The sequence below is a fragment of the Anomalospiza imberbis genome, chromosome 9 (genome assembly GCF_031753505.1).
Source record: "Anomalospiza imberbis isolate Cuckoo-Finch-1a 21T00152 chromosome 9, ASM3175350v1, whole genome shotgun sequence".
Taxonomy (NCBI): Eukaryota; Metazoa; Chordata; class Aves; order Passeriformes; family Viduidae; genus Anomalospiza; species Anomalospiza imberbis.
Window position 1 is genome coordinate 10,704,672 of NC_089689.1, and position 24,233 is coordinate 10,728,904.

General features: G+C 38.2%; 2 protein-coding genes across 12 annotated transcripts in view; one reads left to right on the forward strand and one right to left on the reverse strand.

Moving 5' to 3' along the window:
* The window catches only part of LOC137479290 (potassium/sodium hyperpolarization-activated cyclic nucleotide-gated channel 2-like), a 278,557-nt gene that overhangs the window by 3,223 nt on the left and 251,101 nt on the right, over positions 1-24,233 (forward strand). The window lies entirely within an intron of this gene.
* The window catches only part of NTNG1 (netrin G1), a 143,529-nt gene continuing 134,106 nt past the window's right edge, over positions 14,811-24,233 (reverse strand). For all 9 annotated transcript variants that reach the window (XM_068199671.1, XM_068199668.1, XM_068199667.1 and 6 more), the window contains one exon: positions 14,811-15,079. In XM_068199671.1, coding sequence (XP_068055772.1) covers positions 14,826-15,079 — 254 coding nt within the window. In that variant the 3' untranslated portion in view covers positions 14,811-14,825. The remainder of the gene's footprint in view (positions 15,080-24,233) is intronic.

Below are 24,233 nucleotides of genomic sequence, written 5' to 3' on the forward strand. Positions count from 1 at the left end.
TCACATCTTAACTCTGTCCATTTTCTGATGCAGTTTGACCTGATACGTTGTTCTGGATAAAATTGTGGCTACATTGTAGTTAGTGGCAGAACCCATGAAAGCTCAGGAAAACAAGCTTTCACACCCTTAATATGGATGCCTGTGTTTGCTAATTCTGCTCTCAGTGATTAGTACACAGAATTGTTAGCCATGTAATCTTTCTCTAATTCTGTGCTGTTTTACCCTTCTTTGCCTCATTTAGCCAGGAGAAGGAAAACAGTGGATGATTTTACTTTTCACTTTTTTACTGAAAAGTGGGTCCTTTTCATTTTCTGCCTGGTCTTACACAAGATTTCTCTATTGGAATACCAGTCACCACAGGAGAGTGATAAACATTTCAAGTCCAATGAACAATATGATAATCTACATCTAATTACCTGAGTTAGTTGTACCCATAACTTCCTTTTAAGGCTTCAGGGGGCTCATGATACCCACTGCCCTTCTTCTGTAGAGATCCTTGGCTTATCAGCTTGTGCCTTTCTGAGTGGGAGGGCTGGGTTTGTCTTTTGTGCATGTCCCAGGCCTCTCTGACTACTTTATCAATGTGTCTTATTTTTATGTACCTTCCTGCCTGCTGGTAGTACCTGCCCAGGCTGTTGTCAGCACTCACCCAGCCTCACTGTGTGGCTCCAGTGCAGCACCATATCTTGTCTCCTTACAGGGAGTTCAGGGGTAGGAACAGACCATTCCTCCTCTCCTCAAATCACATGATTACTGACCAGCTCCTGCAATCACTTGCCTTCCAAGGGCAGTGCTTCTTATTTATGCTTTTAGTTATCTAAGATAATCTAGTTAACCCAGCATTTCCATATTTAAAATGTCCCTTTTGGAGAGTGGCAGCTTTCAGCTGACAACCAGCACCCTTTCTTCATCTTTCAAGGCTGTTTTCTACATGATCATCCCCAGGGAAATACTGGTCCTCAGATGCATAGTCTGAGAACCCAGTGGCAAAAAATCCCCATGCACAGCACTGTGGGTATACAAGATGATTTCTTCCCAGCCGTTACTGCAATGCTTCCACCAGCATATTTCCACCTCAGATCACCTTTAGTTTGCATCAAAAAAAGCATAAATCTTTAATGAAAAAATTCCACATGTGTGTCTTCTGCAACAAGACGCATAAGTTGTGAAGACAAACTGGCTGCAAAATTTATACAGATACTGAGTTTCTAGAAATGCAAACATGTATAATTGCCTTCTTAATAAGATATAAAGGAGTAGTAAATGTTTCTCTTTTTTTTTTTTTTGCGTGTTACAGGAAGCCACTCTCTCACAACCAGAGCAATTAGAACAAATCCCAGATCTCAAAAGCTGTGGCAGTTTTCTTGTCAGTATTAAATAAGAACATTTTTTCCCCCAAATGAACAGAAGCTGTAATTTATTGTAATGTGCCCACTTGAGAGCTGAGGGGCTGGCTTTCCAGCCACTCCTTGCTCTGATAGAATTTTTCTTAGCCCATGAATGTTGGGAACACTCATGTCCACCTCTGAGGTTTATTCAGGCAGTGCCATATTAATGGAATGCAACTTTGTACTTCCCATTTCTTGAAATCTATGGTCATTAAAGCTTAATTAACAAACAAGAAACAGTTCTTACCTGCTGTGGTGCTTCTTAAAATTGTTTGCCACTGGAATCTGTTTCACAAGGAATGAAAACCCAGAGCTGGCCAGTGAACAGCTGCACAGCCTTACAGTACCAGCAGGAAAATGAAATTAAAATCATAGGCTGGAAGAGGTGAAAGTGCAGGTTTGTAACAGAGTAGAAAAAAAAATCCCAGCAATGTTTTCTGGCTCTCTGAAGATAATGAGTGCAATGATGCCTTAACTTCAATGGGAACAGAAGCAGACCCCTAGAGAATACTAGTGGGATCTATAATGTAAACCCCCTGCTAATAACTCTGTTAAATAGCTTTGGTGTTGACTACAGAAGTAGCAGCTGCACACTCTCTTGGCTGGAGAAGGAGAGTTGGGGAAATGTGAATATATGTGGGAACATCTGGTATGGAAACTAATCAAACTACAGAAATTATTTTCTCTGTGTTATTGCTTGATGGTTGTTCTCTATGCCAGAAAAGGAGAACAGGAGGCGAGTGTCAAACCTTTTCAGACAGTGCAGCAAATTCTGCTAAAAGGAAGAATCTTTTTTCTTCCCCTGAGTTTTGAGTAGTTTTGCTTGAAAATGAATCAACAGCAAAACTTTTTTAGGAAAAGAAAAAGCAGTTTCTCTTCATAGCATGGGCATTTCCCCTCTCTCCCCTGCTAGGCAGGTATCCATGCTATGCCTATGTATATAGGCAAACCCATTCTTTGTTTCCTTATTTCTCTTCCTGGCTCAGAAGACTTTCATTTTCCTTGTGCAGCCTGCTGCACTCAAATTCTGCTCTTGCAGCAGGAGTGGTTTCATTCCTCTGGCAAAAAAATTGAACTAATATTTAGTAGTATCAAAAGAATAACTGCAGATATTCCAGAAATTCTTATTTCAGATTAGATGACTTTACAGTTTTGAGCAAAATATAATTTGCTGTAGTCCAGCTAACCAAAGCTCTGCATTATTTGTAACTGTGGTTTTGCTTTACCATCTGTGCCAGTTTGTCTTATCAGAGCGTGATGCTGACACCACACATCACATCTAAGTAAATGAAATAATTGTTTTGCATTGCTCAAAAGCTGTTTCGTACTTGCTTGAATTATACAGGCATTATTCTGCTCCCGCGTGTGGGGATGGTATTTGGTTCAGCAGTGTTATGTCCCTCACAGCCACGAGATGTCAGGCCGAGGAGCAGTGCTGGGCTCAGAGTGCTCTGCCTGTCTGTCTCTGTTTCTGTGTGTTTAAGTGGAAATGACGATGAGGGTAACAATGAAATCTTGGATTTTTAAAGGCTGCTGAAGAAGCCACATGGTCAGTTCTTTCTAAAGCCCAAAGAATTTGCTTAGAATTTTTTAAAACTCTCAGCCTTTCCTGGTTTGTGCTGAAACATGATTAGGAATAAAGTGCACAGTGCCCAATTCTCTCACTGGGTGCAAGGATTTGGGGTTTGGCCTCTATTCCTTTGAGTCAGTGTCCCACTGTCTTCAGCTGGGAGTGGAGCTATGTGAATAATGAGTCTGAAAATGCAAACAACATTTGATTCTTAGAAGGTTTTCTAAATACTACCTCCACTTGCTCAGCACTATAGAAAGAATTTTATAAAGTTCTAAGATGTGTTAGAAACAAGATGTTTTTCTGGATTGTGCAGGGGAGGAGGACAAGTTGCTGTTTGTTTGTGGGTGAGTTCTTTTAAGTTTTGGAAGACCTGCTCTTTTGCAAGACATGAAGCAGGCAAGATTTGCTGACCAGAACCTGACCTGTTCTTGGGAGCATTTGTGTGCAGCAAAGAATTCCAGGGGCTAAACTAAAAACTTTCTACTTTGGTGAATTACTTAAATAATACACCTACAGTTGAGTCCATCTTTAAAGACTGCCTTTGTTCTGTTTGTCTAAAGGCTACACATTCCGTTTTCCCCAGGTTTTGTTGTGTTGCTCCTTTGACCTGAGCCTCTACAGAGAGTAGCCTTTCTGTCTGTGAAATATTCCTAGCCCAGTGTGACAAGATCCAAGGATATGTCATTTAAAAGTAATTGAGGATATGTGTTACGTCTTGAACTGTGTTGCAGAGTTGGAACATTTCTATGTGGTAAGGAAGTTTGCACTTCTAGACACAGATAACACAGAAAGAAGGTGGGAAAACTACAGGTTGACACACTAGAATCTTCCTATGTTGGCAGAAGTACAGACCCTGGATGGAATAGGAACTTCAGAGATATGGAAAATGGTCAGTCCCATGTAGTGCAGACTCAAACTGATGACTCATTACAACTTCTGGTGTAATTTATGAAACAGATGTAGGTTTTTGAGTCCTTTTGTAAATGAATAGTGTTTTTGTCACTGAGGGTTTACATGTGGTACTAACTGGTGAAGTGATAGGGAATGTAAGGATATTTTCTTCTCGGGCACTTGGTAATTTTGATTTATACTATTCCTTCTTAATTTAGTGTCAGTCATGAAGGAGCCTGGGGGACACTGTGACCTCTGACAGAGATCATTTGGTGCTGGCTCACACTGTGTGTGTCTGGGTACTGGGTTCTTAATGATACAGCAGCCAGCTCCTATGCTGGCAAAGATACAGAGAACATGAATGAATTTGAGATTCTTGATTTGAATAATTTTATCTCAAGTCCATTTAGTTCACTTAGTCGTGGAATCATGACAAATTGGGCTGGAAAGGAGAAGGTTTCATATATCAGCCTAACAACCTGAAATGTCATTATTTTCCTCATGTTCTCCTGAGCTCTTGCTGATTTTGTTCTGCTGCATGTGTCTATCTCTGTTCCTTGTTCTCAGTGGATAACAAAGACATCCTAGGAGGCCTTTTACCAAATTTTAAATGTTTCTATAAGAAAAATTATGCAGTTCTAACAGCATGTGCAGGTATTTGTAGAAAAGCAAATGTGTTTCCCTCTTGGCTGTTTAGTTGTCTGTAACAATAATGTCATAAATAAATAATGTTTCTGTGGGGGAGAAGAGGATATGTTTATCAGACAGAATACATGCCAGCTAGGATAACTCTGAACAAAATGTTAACACGGATTAAACAGGGAAACATGCTGCTGGCAAACAAATTGTTGGTGAAAGCAGCTTCAGCTAGGGAGTTCCTTTCTCTGTTGGATAGAAATGGTGCCTGCCATACAGACCAGCATCTTAAATTAAGACATTTATCACCAGAACTGCTGGGTCTGTGGAAACATTCAAATGAGAATAATTTAAGTGCTGCAATAGAATAATGCGCATTAAATAGTGCATGGAACTGTACAAATGCTACAGATTATAGTAGGATCAGAGAGATAATGCCTAAGGGATTACTTTTTCTCTTCCTGAAATTATTTTTCAATCTAATTTAAAACTTGATTCTGTTTTGTTGAAATCAAGGTGAGGTTCTCCTTTGCATTTAATGGATTGTGGAACAGGTTGTTAACAAATGCAAACTGGTCACTCCCTGAAGAATGAAACCTAATTGCTCACAGAATAGAGACACCATTTAAACTGAAGTTCTGTGTTTTTTCAGAGTGTTTTTAAGTGTATTTCCTCCTTCTCTGAGGCCTAATTTTGAGATATGCAGGGTTAGATCATCTTCATTTCACCTCTCCTTGGCTTCCTTTGCTAAGATTGACAGCTGAGGAAAAATCCACTGATAACTTTTGTTATCAGCATGCACATCTCCATTAGCAGCTGTACCAAGGCTGCTGATTAATTGCCACACAAGAATTACCACCCAGAACTGAAGTCTCCAGAAGTAATGACAAAGCCATGCCCATCTCTGTTTGTCTGTCTCTCTGCTTTTTGTGTTTTGATTTTTAAAGTTGGAACAGGCTGCATGACAGAGCATACAGCTCACAGGTGATACTGTCTCAGAGTGATCCTACCTCTTCTTAGCCATTGTAAGCCATTTGAGGAAAATAAATCTGGCATTATAGACTAGGAAGAAAAAAATACACTAAAGAGGACTTTGGTGTTATTAAAGTATATGCTCAAAGTTCAGCATGTGCTTACACTTCATTTTTTAAATAAGGTTACCATCCTGAACTGACTTCCAATTCAGACTTTGACTTCTGTTACGGGAATTTTACATTTGTGGTTTTCATCTCTCCTCTTTTAGAGACATATTTTGGTTTAAGAGTTGGCACAATTTTATTATCAGTAAATGTCCCTAGTAATGTGAAATTGGAAAGCATGTTAAAATTCCTACTACAGAATCAAACTGATTACTCTGTGATTATCTAGTTATTTATTTATGTACTTTGTCAGCCCACTGTGCTTGGTCTGAAACACAGGAAAAAAATCTGGTGTTTAATACAAATAACGCTTACTGGCTAAATAATGTACATTTGAAGAATAGGAAGAGAGAAAAGTATGGCAAGACAATGTCTGAAAGCAGCAGAAGAAAATACAGATACATTGGAGACAGCTGAATTATGAAGAAAGTAAGTACATTCAATCAGTTGTTCTCTATTGGTTTGAGGGTAATCTCTGCCATATTGCAACATGCTGATTTATGGACTAATTAGTTGTGCAAAACAAAAATATTTAGAGAAATTATTTCTCTCAAGCAGTCAGCAAAACAACTAAACAATAGGAAAATGGATTTTGTGTATTAAAAAATTAAATTCAATATATATTTATGAGCCTATTCAAAATGTAGAGTCTTTTTGCTACCAGATTTCCAGTAAGCAAGAAATATCTATGCATCAAAGTCTAATTGGGTCAGTATCTAGACATTCTTAGAAGAAATTAAATGCCTAAGCTATAGGTATTTCAAGCCATAAAAGATATTATATATGTTTATCAAGTCATAATATTATTATTATGTGAGCTCTAATATGCCCAGTTAAATAAAAATCAGACAAGGAGGATGAAAAGAAACCCCATAATAATCTCTTTATTTTGGAAGAGAATTGTAGTGCTCTATGGTTTTTCTGTATGCATGTCTTTTAATTTATCAGACTGTTAAAATGCTTCCCATTACTTTGACTCATATATGACATTCCTTCACAGAAGAGTACTTGTGGTTTCCTTCTAGTCTTGAACTGAAGTGTCAAAGAGAAAAAACTAGACCAGCAAAATCACATGCGTGAGTTAAATATCACAACATTGAAACTCCAGTGTTTTGGGAGGTTTAATGTAAAACAGACTTAGATGGGATAATCTGAAGTAAGTGGGTGGCAAAAAGATGCAGATGGGAGACTATTTAACTTCAGATTTGTGTAATTTGGATGGAGTAGGGAACTGTAGGTCTCAGTATTTATTGCGGTGGATGAGGTGTCAGAATTAATCTCTTTTTCTGTAATTGAGTTTGTAAGTCTCTCAGCATCTTCAAGCTTCAGTCCTTATGATTAAAATGGAAATAACATGCTTCCCTGCTTTGCAGTAGTGTCATGAGGCTAACCTCAGTACAGTCTGGGAGATATTCTGATGTTAGATATTGTCAGTAAATGAGAAAACTGTCAGAAAATTGTTCAGCACTCCATCTACATATTTTAGTCATCGTTCCTTACATCCTACTCAAGGAGCGAATTGTAAAAGTTGTTGTGCCTCTACCAGATCTGGGAAGGCAAAAGAGCACTGCCAAGACTAATTCATAGGTACCAATCCACCTACTTAGTGCCTGTGGGAGATCTGCAGAGCAAAGGAAGAAAAATAATTTGAGGGCATAGAAAAAACTCTGACATGAGGGAAGAAAGCAAGCTGGAGTATGGCAAAAGAAAGCAGTATAATAAATCTAACTACCAGGGTGTTCTACCTGTCAGTTCTCCCATCCTTCCAAGCAACAGTAATTAGAGGTAAGAGCTGTTAACAAGACATGCATCAAATGAGTCAGTGCATCCAGGGCCTTTCAGTCCCTTGTTGTATGTGGTGACTGCAGATGCCAACAGAAGGGAAAATATTCTCTTCTGAACACATTTAATTTTCTGTGTCCTCATAAAAATTACTTTTAGAGATTTCAGAGGTGTGTGGCAAAGTGCCAATGTAACTGCTGGCATCACACAGATCGTGGCAAGGGGATTCCTCCTGCATTGTGCTCACTGTGCTGTGGCCTGAGCCAGGCCTGTGATGTGTGGAAAAAGCATCTGCTTCATGAACATCTGGACTAGATGGCCACACTTGTGTGAAGTGCACAGCTGGAGCAAAGACAAGGCAGAGGTGCCGATGGGCCTGGGCTCTTCCAGCAGGTAAGTGAGCAGAGTATCACCCAGACACAAGGTGAAACTCTCAAGTGAAGGCTTGTCTGTGTGAGACTCAAGTTCTGCAATTTCCAAATCAGCAATTACAATGCTAAAATTTGTGCCTACAGATTTGTGAACATGTATGTATTGCCTAGACTGGCTTTCCCCCTGAGATCTGGCACATTTTTAATCTGGGTATGGTTTATGTTCTCTTTCTTTTCCTTCTCCCAGTGTTGGGTTTCCCTCATTTTAAATCTTTTATCAAGACTTACAATATTGTAAGTCTTGATAAAAGTGGACTTCTTTTCCTTTTTGCTTTGTTTCCCTCTGGATTCCAGTATCTTTCACATACACTTCTGTTTGGCTCAAGGTAGAATTTATGTCTGATTGGTAGTAAGAACAACACTTCTAGTTCTACTTCATCTTGATCTTGCTGATCTGCATCTTCAGTAACCTGTTTCTGCTGTGTGGGCTCCAACATTCATTTCTGTGTTTAACCTTCTAAGTTTCTACACTTAGAATTTAAATATTTGAATTACATTTCCTGTGAATGATTTTTAGTGCTATTAGATGAGCAAATCTCAACTTATACATGTGATTGTTGTTATATTTTAGCTTAGTGGTTTTTGGCATACATAGCTTTGAGCTGGGCATGTATTTAGCAGGTCTGTTTTGAAAGAAGAATGTAATACACTTACTAGGGAAAAGGTCAGTAAAACCAGCGACATGTAAACAATCAAATATTTTAGTTATACTCTGAATTTATTAGTGTGTTTTTGTAAATACATTAAATTCTCCTGTGATTAAGATGATTACTATTAAGTTATAGGAAACAATTTATGAGCTATCATGATAGTTAAAAACATGATTGTTATAATTAATTTATTAACCACTATATGTAGTTTATTCTCATTAAAATACCAGTACAGGCATGCTATCTTTTTAATGACCTTGGTATTCATAAGCCTTAACAAAGTGAAGAAAGAATGAAGTTAAATAAGAATAGTTACCTCTTCAGGCAAGGAATATTTTCACACCATTTGGGATACATCTGTTTGACGTGCTTGTTACTTGTGAGAACAAATTTGGTTTGATCCTCATTATAAAATGAGGAGGTGTGAAGTTGTATTTTCTAATTAGAACTATAGGTTATGCATAAAAATATTATGTTATGTATATACTAATGCTCTACATAGTGGTAGGTGTAACCAAAGCTACCAAGAACTTTTCAATACTCTTGTCGTGTAACACTATTCATATTCAATGTGCTGTGAAGCTTGACCGTGGTGAATTTGTTCCTTGACTTTGCCAGGTGCTTCTTGAGTTGCTAGAGGCAACTTCATTTACCTCTCTGAATCAGTTTCTTCATCTCTCTTAAAAGATCCCTGAAGTATCTGAACATTTACAGACTGTAGAGAATAAAAGTCTAGCCCTATTGTATCTGAGGGTTTTTGAAGTATCTCACTTGTGATACATGGAAGTGCTTTCACTTTGAGTGCCATTAGAATCTTGTAAGAATGACTTAGCCTTGTATTTATTTAGTTATAGCAAGCAAATTCATTTTTTCATTCAACGTGTTTGTAGAATCCAGTCAAAGGGGACCCTAGCCTTTGAAGGAAATTTCATGGCGTTTTCAGTTGCAAACAACCAATATAATATAGGCAGCAGGCACTAATTTTGCATCTACAATTATTTTCAGGTGCAAAGTGAGCCATGTTCCCAGTAGATGTACAAGGCTTGAAATGTTTTCATTCATCTGTTCAGGTAACACTGAATACAGCCACTGAGAGATGCGAAAGCATCAGCTAGATCAAGGCTTCTTAAAACCAGGGAACTTAGAATATGCCTTACACAAACTGTCAGAGTAAAGGCCTGAATAATCTACATCTCATCAGGTAGTTTTGTGAAGGAATAGTGTTGCAACTTCTGAATGCAGAGAATGTGTTAATCTCAAAACAATGTCCTAACCAGAAACATTTATTCAAAAAAATCCATTTGTTCAATGGAGCTGAATCAGAAACCAGAGGGTTTTTTTTTTTCGTTAATTCATGAGAAGTTATGTTCACATATATAAACATTAGAATTTACTTATTTGTTCTTGGATGTCACAAATACTTGCCGAGAGTACTTAAGTGAAAATTACACTATATAAGAAATGGAAAATACTCATCCCAAACCATTTTCTCTAAACAGACAAGCATAGCCCCAGAACCCACCTCCAACCCTCTTCCCCCACCCCCAGAAAACACTGCTATTACTTCAGTTTCTCAACAACAGTTTGCTTCAAGTACACAAAGTGTATTTCCAATGACAACAGTAGACTTGAGTAGTCCAGCAGCTGCCCTGGGTAGCACTGTGCGCTCAGGAGGTGTCTTGGAACTGGAAGAAGCACATGTGCAAACCCAGCTGCCAAGGCTTTGATGGGGGAGTGATGCCTGGCACGTCCCCATGTGCGACGTGCCCCTGCTGCCAGGCCCACACCCGGCTGTGGTGCTTCCTCTAACTGGGCTGGCACTTTGGTTCTCTGCCTGCTGTGGGACTCCCATACACTGCCTTCCATGGTGTGATCTGTATCCCAGTCCTCCTCAGACAAGAGCACTGGATAGCAACGTATGCTGAAATTCAAGCCTGAAGCCTTTACAATCTTTTTAGGCCTCAATTGCATAAATTAATCTTCCCTGTACTATTTGAGGCTGTAAAAAGTCTCAAGCAGTATTTCATTGTCTGTATGTTTGTGTCTGCATAGATAATGATGGCCAGAAAAACAATTAAGGGAAACATATGCTTTGTACTGGAATTTTATCTGTTGCATATTATGGCAAAATGGTGTCTTGGTGAACATACTGCTCTGGTGATGAACTTTCATTTCATTAAATGAAATGCACCATATGGTGCAAAATGCTGCCTCTCTACTTGTTTGTGTTGCATATACTTAATCCTCTTCTTTTTGATACTGTGTGAAGGTTGGAAAGGTATTATTGGTTAATATAAAATTTCTAATTTATAATACTAGATCTACATTGTTGTGGATAAATGTTTGCATCCATAAATAATTAACTGTACAGTTTTTCTTGGGAATGAATTGATTGTCTTAATATTTACATCTGTAACTTTGCATTTGCAAGGACAAACATGAATGCTAGGCTGAAGGTTGCCTGAAAATCTGGTCTTGCATATTCCATGAAAAATATTACCCACATTTCTTACAGGTGAATAAACTGCATGCATGGATGAATCTAGTTAATTCAATGGTTTAATAAACCTAGAATCCCAATGAGGTTATAACAAATCCTCCTGGTGTCTTGGAGTTATGAGAAAGATGTATAAAATTATATGCAAGCAGAAGAGTTCTTTCTAAATTTGAGGAGTCTTTTGCACATTATTTTTTTGTTCTGTTCACTACATAAAATAACTGCTCACCTGTGGCTCTGTCATAATAAAGTATGAAATAAATTATTTTTTGAGGAAAATATCTGGGGTCAACTTGCATCTGACTAGATTTTTTTTTTTTTTCTGATTTGGATAGTTTGTTTTTAAAACAATTAGGTAGCACCAAGACAGATGCCTATCTCTTAATTTCTCTGGGATAAAGATGGCTGGCGTGAAGTGGAAATATCTGCAGTTCTCCAAGCTGCCCCATTTTCAGGTGTTAAAGACATGTGGATCCTGGATCAGAACCAATTCTCTAGGTACAAACACAGGAATAGCAAGTTGACTAGGAGTGACTGATTTAGCAAAGCAGCTGGAACTAACATAACTAAATAAATCTAAGATGAATGCTAGTTTTAGGGTCACTGTACTCTGAACTATAATCTGGGCAACTCAGCAATCTAAAGCCTGGTCAGTTCTTAGATGAGAAACCTTCCAGGAAAGAAGTATCAGGCAAAAAATGACAATTCCATAGTAGGTTTCTTTTGCTGTGTTTTGATACAGAAGCAAAATCCTAGCCTAGGGATTGGGTTGGCCTTTTTCAGTATCATGAATGTGTTGTTATTTTACAGGCATTTGCAGGGAGAGGATACCCATTCCAAGAAACCTCAATATGTTGGAAGGGGTCTATATTTTCTGGTGAAAAATAAAGCAGATGCTGCGACTGCATGTTATCATGGAGAGATCTACTGCACGCTCAGGAAAAGGAATCTGTTGTTTTTCACAGCTTCTGAAATGGGGAACAAGTTCTGCCTTCATTTTACACTGAGTAAAGTAAAAAATTGCAGGTAAAGTAATGCTGAGTGCTGTAATGTCTCTCAAAGATGCACACATAATTTTAGAAATATACTTGGAATACAGCAGCAGAAACTTACACTCAAATTTTCATTTAGTAAAGTTCTCTGGCATTCAGAGGAAAAAATAATGTAACTGAAGGAAAGCACGATTGATAAGACGACTTTCCACTGAATGGATTCCTGTATAAAATTGTAATTTTATTGATAGGTGAGGGAGGATAAAATGCACAAAGTGATACCTAAGTATGTGGAAAGCCATATACTCTGCCCTGGTTTAAAAGATCCCAAGTATATGGAATTGAAATGTAGCTGAGTTGATTGTGATCTTATATTCATTACTCTTCAGCACTGCTGGCAGAATCCCTTCTAACCAAATGAGCATAACATGTCTACTTAGCACTTTCACAAAGCCTTGAGTTTATAATCACAATTAAAGCACTTCTTTTGCAATAATTACGAAATCTGAATTGGTCTGTGGTAATATAAGAAAATTTTAATCCCTCATCTTAAAATCAGAAATCCACTTAGTTTTAGGTAGTTTCCAGCTCTGTATGTCACCTGTATTACCATTTATATTCCTTGCTGAGTCTGCTCAGTGTACTCTTCTGTTTATTTCATGAGCATACTTCTAAAATACACCTGCAATCTCATGTAGGCAGAGCTGGCAACCAGCAGAGCACTTCATTTCTCTCTGCCTTACCTTATTTAGCCCACAAATGAGTGCAAGTGTGAACAGCAAACTTGCTACGTGATGGAGGGTCAGGGCGACAGCCTGAGGAGGCAGCAGCCTGATGTCATCAGCATCTTTCTTCTCGAATCCCGTTTCTTTTTAGAAATGAAGACCTGGTTTCCCTACCCACTTCTGGAGGCTGGGTACTGTCCTGCAAAACTTGCTGCCTCAGCAGAAAGAGGTTCTCCAAGAAAGCAGTGCCCTAAATTCTACTGTTCACCATTTGAAAGAGGCAGCCAGGTAGAATTGATTTCTCTCAGGAGTTTTTATTTTGCTGATTAATTGTTTTCTACACTAGGCTATTATGTTGGTAAAATATTTATAACCATTATGATGAAAATTGCCAGGAAATGAATTCACACAGTCCTGCTACCTTTAGAATTTTTTTTTTTTCCCAGGACTTTGAAACTCTGCTGTGGTTTTGGCTTGCCTCTTTAGTCTTGCTATTCTTTTCTGTCACACTCAGTAATTGGCCTAATAAAAGGCAGTAACAAGAATTTATTACACCTTGGGCGATACTTGAAACAAACTTTATTTGCTGGAGCAGCACTTTTTATCTACTCGCTGCTGTGTATTTTGACAGTCTTTCTAAATATTAAATCTGACTTTATTAAAAGTTAAATCTTGGTGCTTTTTTGTGATTGCTGCTGTTTTTGCAGTTTCTTAAGCAGACTATTACATTTATAAACATATCTTTTTAATGAAGCTTTTGGAGAAATAATGTAAGCTGTGGATCTATCTGCTTATTGCCAGAATCCACAAAAAAGGTATGAATTCAAGACCAACTTCCATGATACTTTGTAATTTAGTTTTGGAATAATGTATGTGATTAAGTGAGAAAACAAAGATGAGAACTATTCAACTTTTTCAAGGTTCAGATTTGATGAAATCTCCCTCAAGCAAATGATGCCCTTAACATTTTAAGTTCGCAAAGTAACAGCAGTAAAATTAAAGCGAGGTTTGATTGCTATGATGGAATTTCCACTTTTAAATCTGTGTTTCTTCTAGATACTGAATGGTAAAACCATAAACTTTGTTTGTTTGTTTGTTTTCTAAAAAGGCCTTAAGAAAAAGCAGTAAGTCATCCTGGAACTGTTTATGCAGGAATTTTTATTCTTTGAAATCTTCCAGTGTTAAAGCAACAAGAAAACATTTATAATGTCCTTTGGTGGAATCTTATTACACTTGTTATATATGTAAACTGATATTCTTTGATGCCAGCACGTTGCCCATACAGAGAAATCTCTGCACAATTAAATGAAAGGAAAAAGAAAAGGACTAAATAAAAAGTAATAGTTTTCTCTTACCTGATTAGAATTAAATACATTAATAAATTGTCTGGTAACACAAATAGGCAATAATACAAAAAATCTACATTGTACATTATTTCAAGAAAAATAACTTCATTTGAATACAAAAGGATAAATACACTTTTTGTCCTATAGCCACTCTTGTACAGTAGGTGAACACAGCATCTTACTGATGCAGTGCTGCTAATGTATACAAGGATATGACTGGCTTGAGTTTTATCGAGGGGGCTGTTACACATGTGCATCACTAACATCAGACAAAGAAATCTTTCAACCAACAAGGGTTACAGAGCAACGTTCACTAAAGCACAGGTTGGAAAGGATTTGGGGACTGAAGCAGGCCAATATGGCAGCTTTTACAGATTTCCTTATACCCACAATGCACTGACAGCAAAGAATGCCTTGGTTCGGTCAGTCCACACACCGGGCGGAGGCACGGGAGCGCACCAGAGAGGAGTAGCGAATGTTGCTGGAGCTCTCTTCCATTCCGGGGGCTGTCAAAGCCATGTCAGTCCCGCAGCTGATTGATTTGACACAACAGGCAGCTGCCAGCGTGTCTCGAGTCAGAGGTGAGCAGTCTCTACTCGAAGCCCTGTCCGTGACTGAGTGATATGGCTTAGTTCAGTTCGGCCTTCCTAGTTTGTACGCGGTTATTTTTACTCCTTTTCCCCGTCGGGATTCCAGTGGCGAACGCCGGGGTTCTGTCCCGTTTGCACGCGGCTCCCGGCCGTGCGCAGTGCGGGTGCGAGGCCGAGGCGCGGCCTCAGCAGGCGCGGGCCGCGGGCAGCAGCGGCAGCAGCGGCAGCAGGAGCAGGAGCAGCAGGAGCAGCAGGAGCAGGCCGGGCCCCGGCGCCGCCCGGCCCCGCGCCGAGCTGCGGCCGCAGCCGCCCGGCTCCCGCTCGCAGCGCAGCTTCTCGCACAGGATGCCCGTGTAGGCCGGCGGGCACTGGCACCGCACGTTGTTGATGCACGTTCCCCCGTTCTGGCAGTGCAGGAGTTCGTTGTCACACACGTTCGCTGCAAGACACCAGGGGAAGGGGGCAGAGAACAGAGAGAGCAAACGTAAGTTCGTCTTCAGCAGAAATGCACTAGAACCAGAACTGAGGCTGCACCTCCCTCCTCTTCCTGAGACACACGAAAAGGGGCTCTGCTTTTTCAAATACTCGGATTTCCCCCCCTTAAGGCTGTATTCTTGGAAAACCATCTAATTCACTTTACACCGCTGACTAAAGTATTGATTAATTTTATATGAAGGACTATTTAATATTGAAATAATAAGAATTTTAATACGTGCCTTGTGCTGATATCTACATCTTTATAGTCACTACTGAACTGGAACTGTAGGTGGTGTGTGTTATTTGAAAAGGGAAATGTATCTAGAGCTTTTGGAAACCACGGACAGTGGTTAAAAAATGTAATACGAAGTAGAAAGATCTGCGTGAGAGTGCAAGGTTTTAGAATCAAGAACTGCATGTATTAATGGTCTGAAAAAAATATGCAAAAAAGATAAGGCAAGCACAGGCAGGAAATTCAGCAAGCTGTTGGATAGGGATTATATGGTACAGACATCTGGAAATAAAAGATAATGTTATTTCTATTATAGATGAAATATTTCATCCTAATTAGATTTGCTACTTTGGTACATGGCATCTTAAAGCTGTCTTAGATATCTTAGATATTGGAGCCTGATAATAATTTCAGAAATCAGATTTGACAAGGGAGTTAAGAGAAAATAATACAGGCAAAACTTTTATACCTGCATAATATAGTATTTGAAAAGCTGACAGCTTTACTTTGTATTGCTTAATATCAATTCAAATATTTCATGGGTGAAAATGCAGAGGTATGAGCAACATACTAATTAAATGTGTCAATCTGTGTTTTATTTCAGATGATATCACTAGTATGATATGTGTTGGATTACAGCTCTGCCTTCCACAGAAAGGCAGTTTTAGTAAAGAACTTGCAACTTTGATCTAGGTAGAAGGTAACAGTAAAAATTTTAACTTAGAGAATTAGGGAAACAGTTATTTGGGTAAGAAGCAGACTCAACACCATGTGATATTTATGTATATCTTAGCCTGAAAATACTCTAAATAATTTGGAATAGAGAAAGCATTGTTAATTTTATCTTAAACACTATTGTTTAAGATAAACATTACTCTTTGTTGCTACTTCTTTGTAGCAACAAAGAAGTACAGTTTTGCAAATATTAACTGACTTGTTTTTAAAAGCAGTCCAAATATCACAAGAACTACAAGTGAAATAGTCCAGGTTCTGAAGTGGTGTAGTTCTGCATAAATCTCTAGGATTTTGTGCACCACTAACCTCACTGGTAATCTTATCTGTCCTGGCTTGCCTTCAGAAAAATAATTTTCTCACCCTAGAAGGTCTCTCCAATAACTGCTTTCTGATGTTCGGCATCCACGTGGGCCAAATAATGCAATGTGTTGGAAACTTGTAGATGCAATTAAGAGGGATCAGTAAATCATTAATGTTTTTGGCGATTCCTTTAGCAATCAAGGATTTTTATTAAGAGGTATGGATTTAATATTGTTGTCCAGTTTCTGAATTGCAATGGAAAAAAAAGAATAGTAAGGTACGACAACACATTTCGTTGATGATTCTATGTCTGAATTTTAATGTTCTACAGAGACGTTAGAAAAAATGTGTAAGAAACAGTAAGTCACCACCAAATAAATGTGATGAGATTAACAACCCAGAAAACACCATGGTAACAGGCAGAGAAAATTAACTGTGTTTTAATACAGTCAATATTTGCATTACATCTCTTATAACTGAGGCTATGTATCTTTGAAGTTGACTTTATTATTCAGATTGTATATATTTAATCATCTCAATATGCAAAATCAAAGTACTTTTATCTGATGGTACAGCTACTGGATCTGCACGTTCTAGACTACTCATTGCTGGGATGCTTCCTACAGTTCAGGCAGTGAAAATTGTGAAATATCTGCCCCATCAATACAGACCCTTGTTTGCCTTGACAAACTCAGTGGGAGTCAACAGTTCATTAAATACCACTTCTTAAACAGCAGAGGAGATGTTTCACTTCACATTTTTCTTGGAGTAATTGATCCAATTTTTCTCAAGTATTAAGTAAAGTGTGTTTTAAAAAATGTATTATGAAATACATACCTTTCCTTTTTTAAAATATAATTTGCATAATTCTGGATATAATGTTATAGATGGTTATTTCTAAATCTAACCTTCTTTTTCTTATTAGGAAGTTTTTGAAGTGCTTCAAGAAGGGATGGATCAAAAGCTTCATCATTATTCTTTTATGAATGTTTTAAATGTTTGCCCACAGGAATGCAGGTAGATTTTATTCTTCTCAGCAAAACAGCTGAAAATTCTGGAATTGTTGATCTTGTATTGTCACAGGTTTCCTAATTTTGTGCTTGTATCTCTTTCTCTTGCACACAGGTGTATGCACATATATGTATCATGTAGATAGCAATTGTGAGCTGGAAGTTATATAAAAAAATTCTGGAAATGTTATGAAATCCCATTATTTTTTGCCAATTTTGTTTTAATTTTATTCTGACTAACTTTAATACCATTTTCACCTTTCTGAAAGTATGGTCAGGATTACTTTATAAACTTTAATATTGACTAATAGTTATCTGAATGGCATCAGGTTCCAAGTTCTGACCAAAGAATGAAACATGGAGAAGTGACACAAGTAAAAGACCAAATTATGAAGTCATCACATTGAAGACTATTAAGACCTGTGTGGCTGAGCTACCTGTGGGTTTGCTGGCAGATCTTCCTTAATTAGAAGCCAGGACACCAAACTGGTCACTTAAAAACCAAAACAGGTATCACATTTGTTTTGGAAAGCTTTCCAGACCTTTTTGAGGGATGTTTCTGAGCACAGTCTCCAGATCTGTGCTACTGCATGAAGTGAAATATTTCAAGTAAACTAAAGGAAATTGTTTTAAAGTTATTCTTGTAATTCATCAATTTGCAATCTAAACATGGTCCAGTTATAGGATCCTTGAAACACTTCACAATGAAGACAGAAAAGAAGGCGCAACATGCCTTGCTATATGTCACGAACTATTCTGGATCTTTAATTGTAATGTTAATGAATTTGGGAATGGAATAAAAAAGGAAAACAAGGGAAAAACACCCATCTTTGAGCTGGCTCAAGGGATAGTCTTAGCCTGTCATAGATTTGCTAGTGTTTCACAGAATTTATATTGGGTATTAAATGAAATATTGTGAGTAACGCAGCTGTTTGACAAATTACTACATTCCTCTTAAATGTTCAAATATGAATAATACATGAAAATTCCCGAGTCTCTCCAAAACTCAACTTTAATATCTTTGCAGCTTCTTGAAAGAAAAGAGTTGGACAGCTCTGGCTGATTTTAGTTCTGAGGCAGCAACAGAGACAAAGAAGAAATGCAGACGATGCTCTCTTCAGGCTGGAGGGGCACCTCAGGCACAACCTTGTGCTCTTGGCTTAAGGACCTTCTGTTGCTGTGTCTGGGCAGCTGCAGAGCACATGCCCAGGGCTTTAGGTCTGCCTTCTGCCCAGACAGAACAAGAAGATCCTACAGAACTTAAATACAGTTTCTTCTACACTCCTGTCTTTCCCAAAGGTCATCCAAGAGGGAAAAAAATAAAATTTCTACCTTTCTTTGTACTACCTTAATTTTTGTACAGCTTATCTACAGTAACATCTTGTTCAGGTGGGACAGGCTATTGACACATTTTTTGAGCTGGGATAGTTGGTATTCTCTTTCTGCATCAAAATCTGGATTTATGATGAAATTTTCTTTGTGGGAACAACATAAAGATCATTAATGATAAAGTCACAGAAAAATTATTAGAGGTCCCTGCTTCCTTTCTTGAATTCTTAAGGCTTAAATTTCAAACAGTGTTTCCTACGTTTGCTTCTATCACTATTTTCCTTCAGTGTGCACCTTTTGTGGCATCATTTGTTTCAGACTTCTCTCTCCCTGTCTCTCTTTTTAAAACCATCCCTTCACTTGCCTCCTTTCTGTCTCCCAGATCATGAGCATCACAGTCCCTGGACAGGTTGCTGGGTTGACAGCGCTGAATATATTACACAACATATTTGTCTTTTCTAAAGCACTGATGCAAGCTTTGCCCTGACTTCTGCTGCAGTGAATTTTCCATACTGTTTGTTAGTGGTTTTTGTTACTGGCACCACTGAATTTTTGACCTTGGATTCCATCCATTGTTCATAATTTTGAGAGCATGCAGGTCTCATGGCTGAAGGAATTATTCTTGTCTGTTTTTTTCTCTAATGCATTAGTTTCCTTGGTACTTCTTATTTAGTAAAGAATATTACTTGAACTCATGAATGAGGAGGATTTCAGCACACATACTAACAGAATATTCTGTCTGTGCATAAGTGAGTGAAAACCCAGCATAGTGAAACCCGTGTTTTCAGAAATGATGTTTATAGGTAGCTCCAACATATGCAGTGGCTGTCTATATATAGACACTGAACAGCACATTGAAATGCCATTAAAAAATTGGGAGGTTTTGTCTCACTGCATAAATAAGTACAGTAAATCCAGGCCAAGCACAAGCGATTTCTTGTCAAATGCAGAATTAGTTCCTGTGAATACTGTGAGGAGCCTGTAACTAACATGCATGATGCTCTAAATCTGTGATCATTTAATCAATAAATGGTAAAAACAATTTCAGAATATAAAAGAAATTGCAGTGATTGAAGCTTGTATGTATGCCTAGTAAGAATGTGGGCATCTGCACATAAGTATAGCAAGAAAACCTCTGCAGTTTTGACAGTATTAGCAATATTTTACCCACAATTTGTCAAATAGGCAGAAATGGAATTGGGGAATGCAAAAGACTTAGTCTCATTCAAATGCAAAGGTGTGAAATTCTTTCCAGTTGCATGTTCCAGTTGAACATAAGTGTTCTGCTTGAACATAAGTGACCGCAAGCAAAATATTTCAAATTGCCAGAGTCAGCAATGAGTATCTTCAGTATTTGGGGAAAAAATCCTGAAAATACAATATATACTTGCTGTGTGTTGAAGATCTCTGTGTGGCATTCCACTGACTCATGAGATCTCACCCATATAGCATAGATGTCAGGTAAGAGGATATAAGGGCATGGGGAAAAGAGTAGTTAGGCTTCTCCTGAAAGGTTACAGCTACTGCTGTTACTGTTCGTGTTGCACAGCAGATGACAATACTTCAAGTTGTTATAGCTTAAGTATCTTACTCATTTGAATAACCTGTGAGTAATAACTGAGTTGAAGGCTTTATCACTGAGATTTCTTCTCCTGCCTGTCTTCCAATTAGAAGTACTCATTTTACTTATTTTATTCTAATGTTTAGAATTTAATTTATTGTTACCATTTACATTACTGCCAAATGGCTTTAAAATGTTTTACTACTGTGAATATATGTCAGTGTTGATCAGACTTCTTCAGTGCTTTGAATCCACAAACATACCTGATATGAAAAACAGCTACTGTTCTTATAAATGAGATATTCATAATAATTTCTTTGTTTGGAAGTGACACTAATTCAACATTTGCTGTCGTAGTAAAACTATCTTAGGATACTATCAAGACATGGTAGATGCTTTGATAGCATGAAAATAAAACTGGTTTGCACTTATCTACCAAAGCACATTCTTAAGCTAAGACAAAATAAATCACTGCAGAGAAGTACAAGCCTAAAGCATATCTTACTGTGTCAAAATTATGGTCACAAAATGACAAACATTAATACAAAGATTTCTGGTGCAAAGTTGAAACAATGTTGTGATTAATTATACTGCCAGCAATACAAGGAAATAAACATTGACCAAGTGAGAGTAGTTTCTAAAGGCAGACATCTCCATCTTGACTTGTCTTAGAAATGCCTGTTAGAAGCACAATTGAAATGACACTTGATTTTTTTATCAAACCAGTTTTATTAAGTTATCAGAGAGTAAATGAATAGGGGAGTACTGGAGATACTGTGTTCACTGAAAATTTCCAGTAGAACTTTTAGATTGTTTGCCTACATATAATTTTTGGTTTTATGCACAACAGACAGTTCAAAGCCAAGCCTGTTCTAATCAAATTGCAGGTGAAGTCTTCAGAGTTTCTACAAGAAGATGTAGCTATTACTCAGAGTTCTGCCCAGCATACAGCCAGAGAATGGATGGTGATTCCTCTCTCCTGCAAATAGACAGTAATTTATCCTAGCATCCACATGGGTAAGCTTAGTTGATTATGTCTCACCACTGAAAGTGCAAAATCCTGTACAGAATATGTGGGGGTTTTTAACCATGGTATGAGGATAGCAGAGGTAGAAAGTTACTGTTTTTCACAGGTTGTGTCTGTGCTTTCTCATTTTTCATCTCTATTCTTAATCTAAAATCCTCGGGTTTAATATGGGAATAAATATATCTAACCTGTCAAAAGGACGCAAAGGAGAACTGAATTTTGGAATTGATACTCATATATGATAGCCATAGTAGCTTTGGTAGAAACTACACATGATTGTGTATTAAAATGGATGAAAACAAATCCAGATTTAGTTATCGAATAATTATAGTTGAACTAATACCTTTCAGTCTTCCTTGGTTTCAGGAAACGAATGATTTAACCTTTTGGTTTTCTGATTTTGATGGTTCCAATTTCATACTTGTACAAAAGAGGATGATTCCCAACGTGGGGGGAAGAAAAATCTCCCTATTCTTTTTGTTGCTTTGCTTATGAAGGAGCACCACTGAATTGGTATGACCCTGATCATACTTTAGGGTAATCTCAGGAGAGCAATAAACTATATACCAGCTTTAGTTGCTCAGAAGGGACTACATGCCTCTATCATTCATATTTCACTTACAAAGCTGTAAGCTACAGTGCCATTATTTCTGTCTGCCTGGAGAAAAATGAACATTCTTACATGACCTGTCTTCTCTTCCCTTAACGAGGAAAAGAAGCAGTTATAACTCCAGAGTTTTTTGGGTTTTTTTTTTTTTTTTTTTTTTTTTTTTTTTCCTATTGCCAACAGCAAGGTCAGGGTTTAGATGTAACCACAATCAGTAAAACTGATTTTGCTGAGATGCAAAAGATGAAGTCACCAAAAGGCCCAATGAATTGGGGGATGGGATTTGATTCCCTAAATACGAGCAGCTACTGCCATAAGCTTTCCAGAAGGCACTTCAGACATGTACATGGAGCTGGCAGGCGTGTCCAGGAGCTCTGGGAGCTTTAGCTGGGGAGCAGTGCTGCCAGGGGTTCTTGGGCCCTGCTCTGCTGGCCGCCTCTGCCTGGTCCAGCTTCCCATCTGAGGCACGGCTTCCCTGCTCCAGCTGAGCTCTGCAGCTGCCACTGGAGCTGCTCTGCTCCCCTGGCCTGGGGGACTGTGTGCTGGGAAGCTCCCTGTCCTGCTGTCCTCACCCCTCCTGTGCTGCTCCTGGCTCGATGGCACTTTGGGGAACACCCAGCTGCTGCTGCTCCTGAGACATCTATGGCCACTTCAGTCCTATCCAAAGGGCTGGCAGGGTGACCTTGCCTGCACAGCAGCATTTTCTGCTTCATGTCCAACAACAGGATTTTCTTGGAACTTGATTTTCCCAATTATGAAACAGACCTGCAACAAGTATTGCTTTTATAGAGCACAAAACCACAGGAGAAAGTCTGGAAAACAAACCAAAGCAGGATCATGCAAAGGTCAGCAATTCAAATACATGATTATGAATTATATAAAAAGTTGAATGTTCCTGCATCCTTGGCTGCTAAAGTGTTTGATTTGGAATAATGTTATGGACACAGAAGAATACAAAGAATTTGTCTCTGCTACAGAAAAAAAAGTTTCGGAGAAACTAGTTTGGGTACAGAGAAAATAGTTTGGGTATTCTTCCCACTACAGTGAAGACTTTGAAAATCCATGAAATAACCCCAAACGCTTGTTACTTTATTTGGCAGCAGAACCAGGCAAGACAGTCACAACTGAAAATACTTCCCAATGATTTAGGGGATTAGAATAATTCTAATAAGTATTTTCCTAAATTTTGTTAAGGAAGGGGTAAAAGAAAGTGACAGAATGTGTTGTTGATGGCTTCTGTTAATAATTACTGCTATTCTAAAGTTGTGATCTAAAATAATTTGAAAGTTGCAAACATTCTTCTCCACTACTTTGGCTGAAAGCTAATTGCATGGGAGCTTTTGAACAGTTGGTAGAAAACCTACTGGAAATATATGTTATGATCAACTTCTAAACTGCATAAACCAGCATTTGTAATGGAAACACCAACAGTCTTTAACTGCACTGTAGTAATTATCAAAGGTATTAAGGGACGGGTATGTAACTACATGGAAGTGTGACTTACCAGCTATTTACAGTGACCACAAGGAAAGGTAAAGCCAAGTTTGTATTTACATGTCATTATATATTCCTTCTGTGTGCATTTGCCAAAAGAAAAGTTTAAGATATCAGGACAGTGTTCTCCTACAGGAGACCAAAACACCAGTGTGCAAAGTTAATGGTGTAGAATCTCTCAGGAGATGAGCGCTCTGAATTTATGTGAACAGTAGTTACAATGCAAAGGCAAAGGTAAAACATTTGCAGAATTTCTACAACATGTATGAAGTGAGGGATGGGGTTTTTTGTTCAAATAACAATGCTGTGAATCAGGAGATCTTTCTGAATCAATCTACATTGATTTATTGTTTTGAGTGTGGATGAAATGCTGCAGAGTGCTTTTGCTGAGCCAGCTTTAGAATGGGGATAAAAACACTTCCCTATAGGTATCAAAGCTATTCAGAGTAGAACTTCTCAGTGCTAGTGAACAGTGGGGGAGTTGATGCCAAGGAAAGTCCAATGAGTTGCCTGTGCAAACATAAGGGGGGAATGATGCAGGTCCTATGAATTCCTGCTGTATTTACTAAATTGCACTGCTGATTAGATAAATGCAATTGCAGAGTTGATTATTGTTTCCAGGGGAGTTTGCTGACAGTCAGTTTTAAAAAGGTTTCTAAACTATGTAGTTCAAAAAAGGACTATGCAGTCTTGTCCAGTTGTCATATGTGATTGCATAAGATGATTAAATACTCTAACAATCTCAAATACCAATGTCATGTATTGTATCTCCTAATCTCACCTATCAGAACTTCAGCTGCTTCATATTCATACATAAGGTA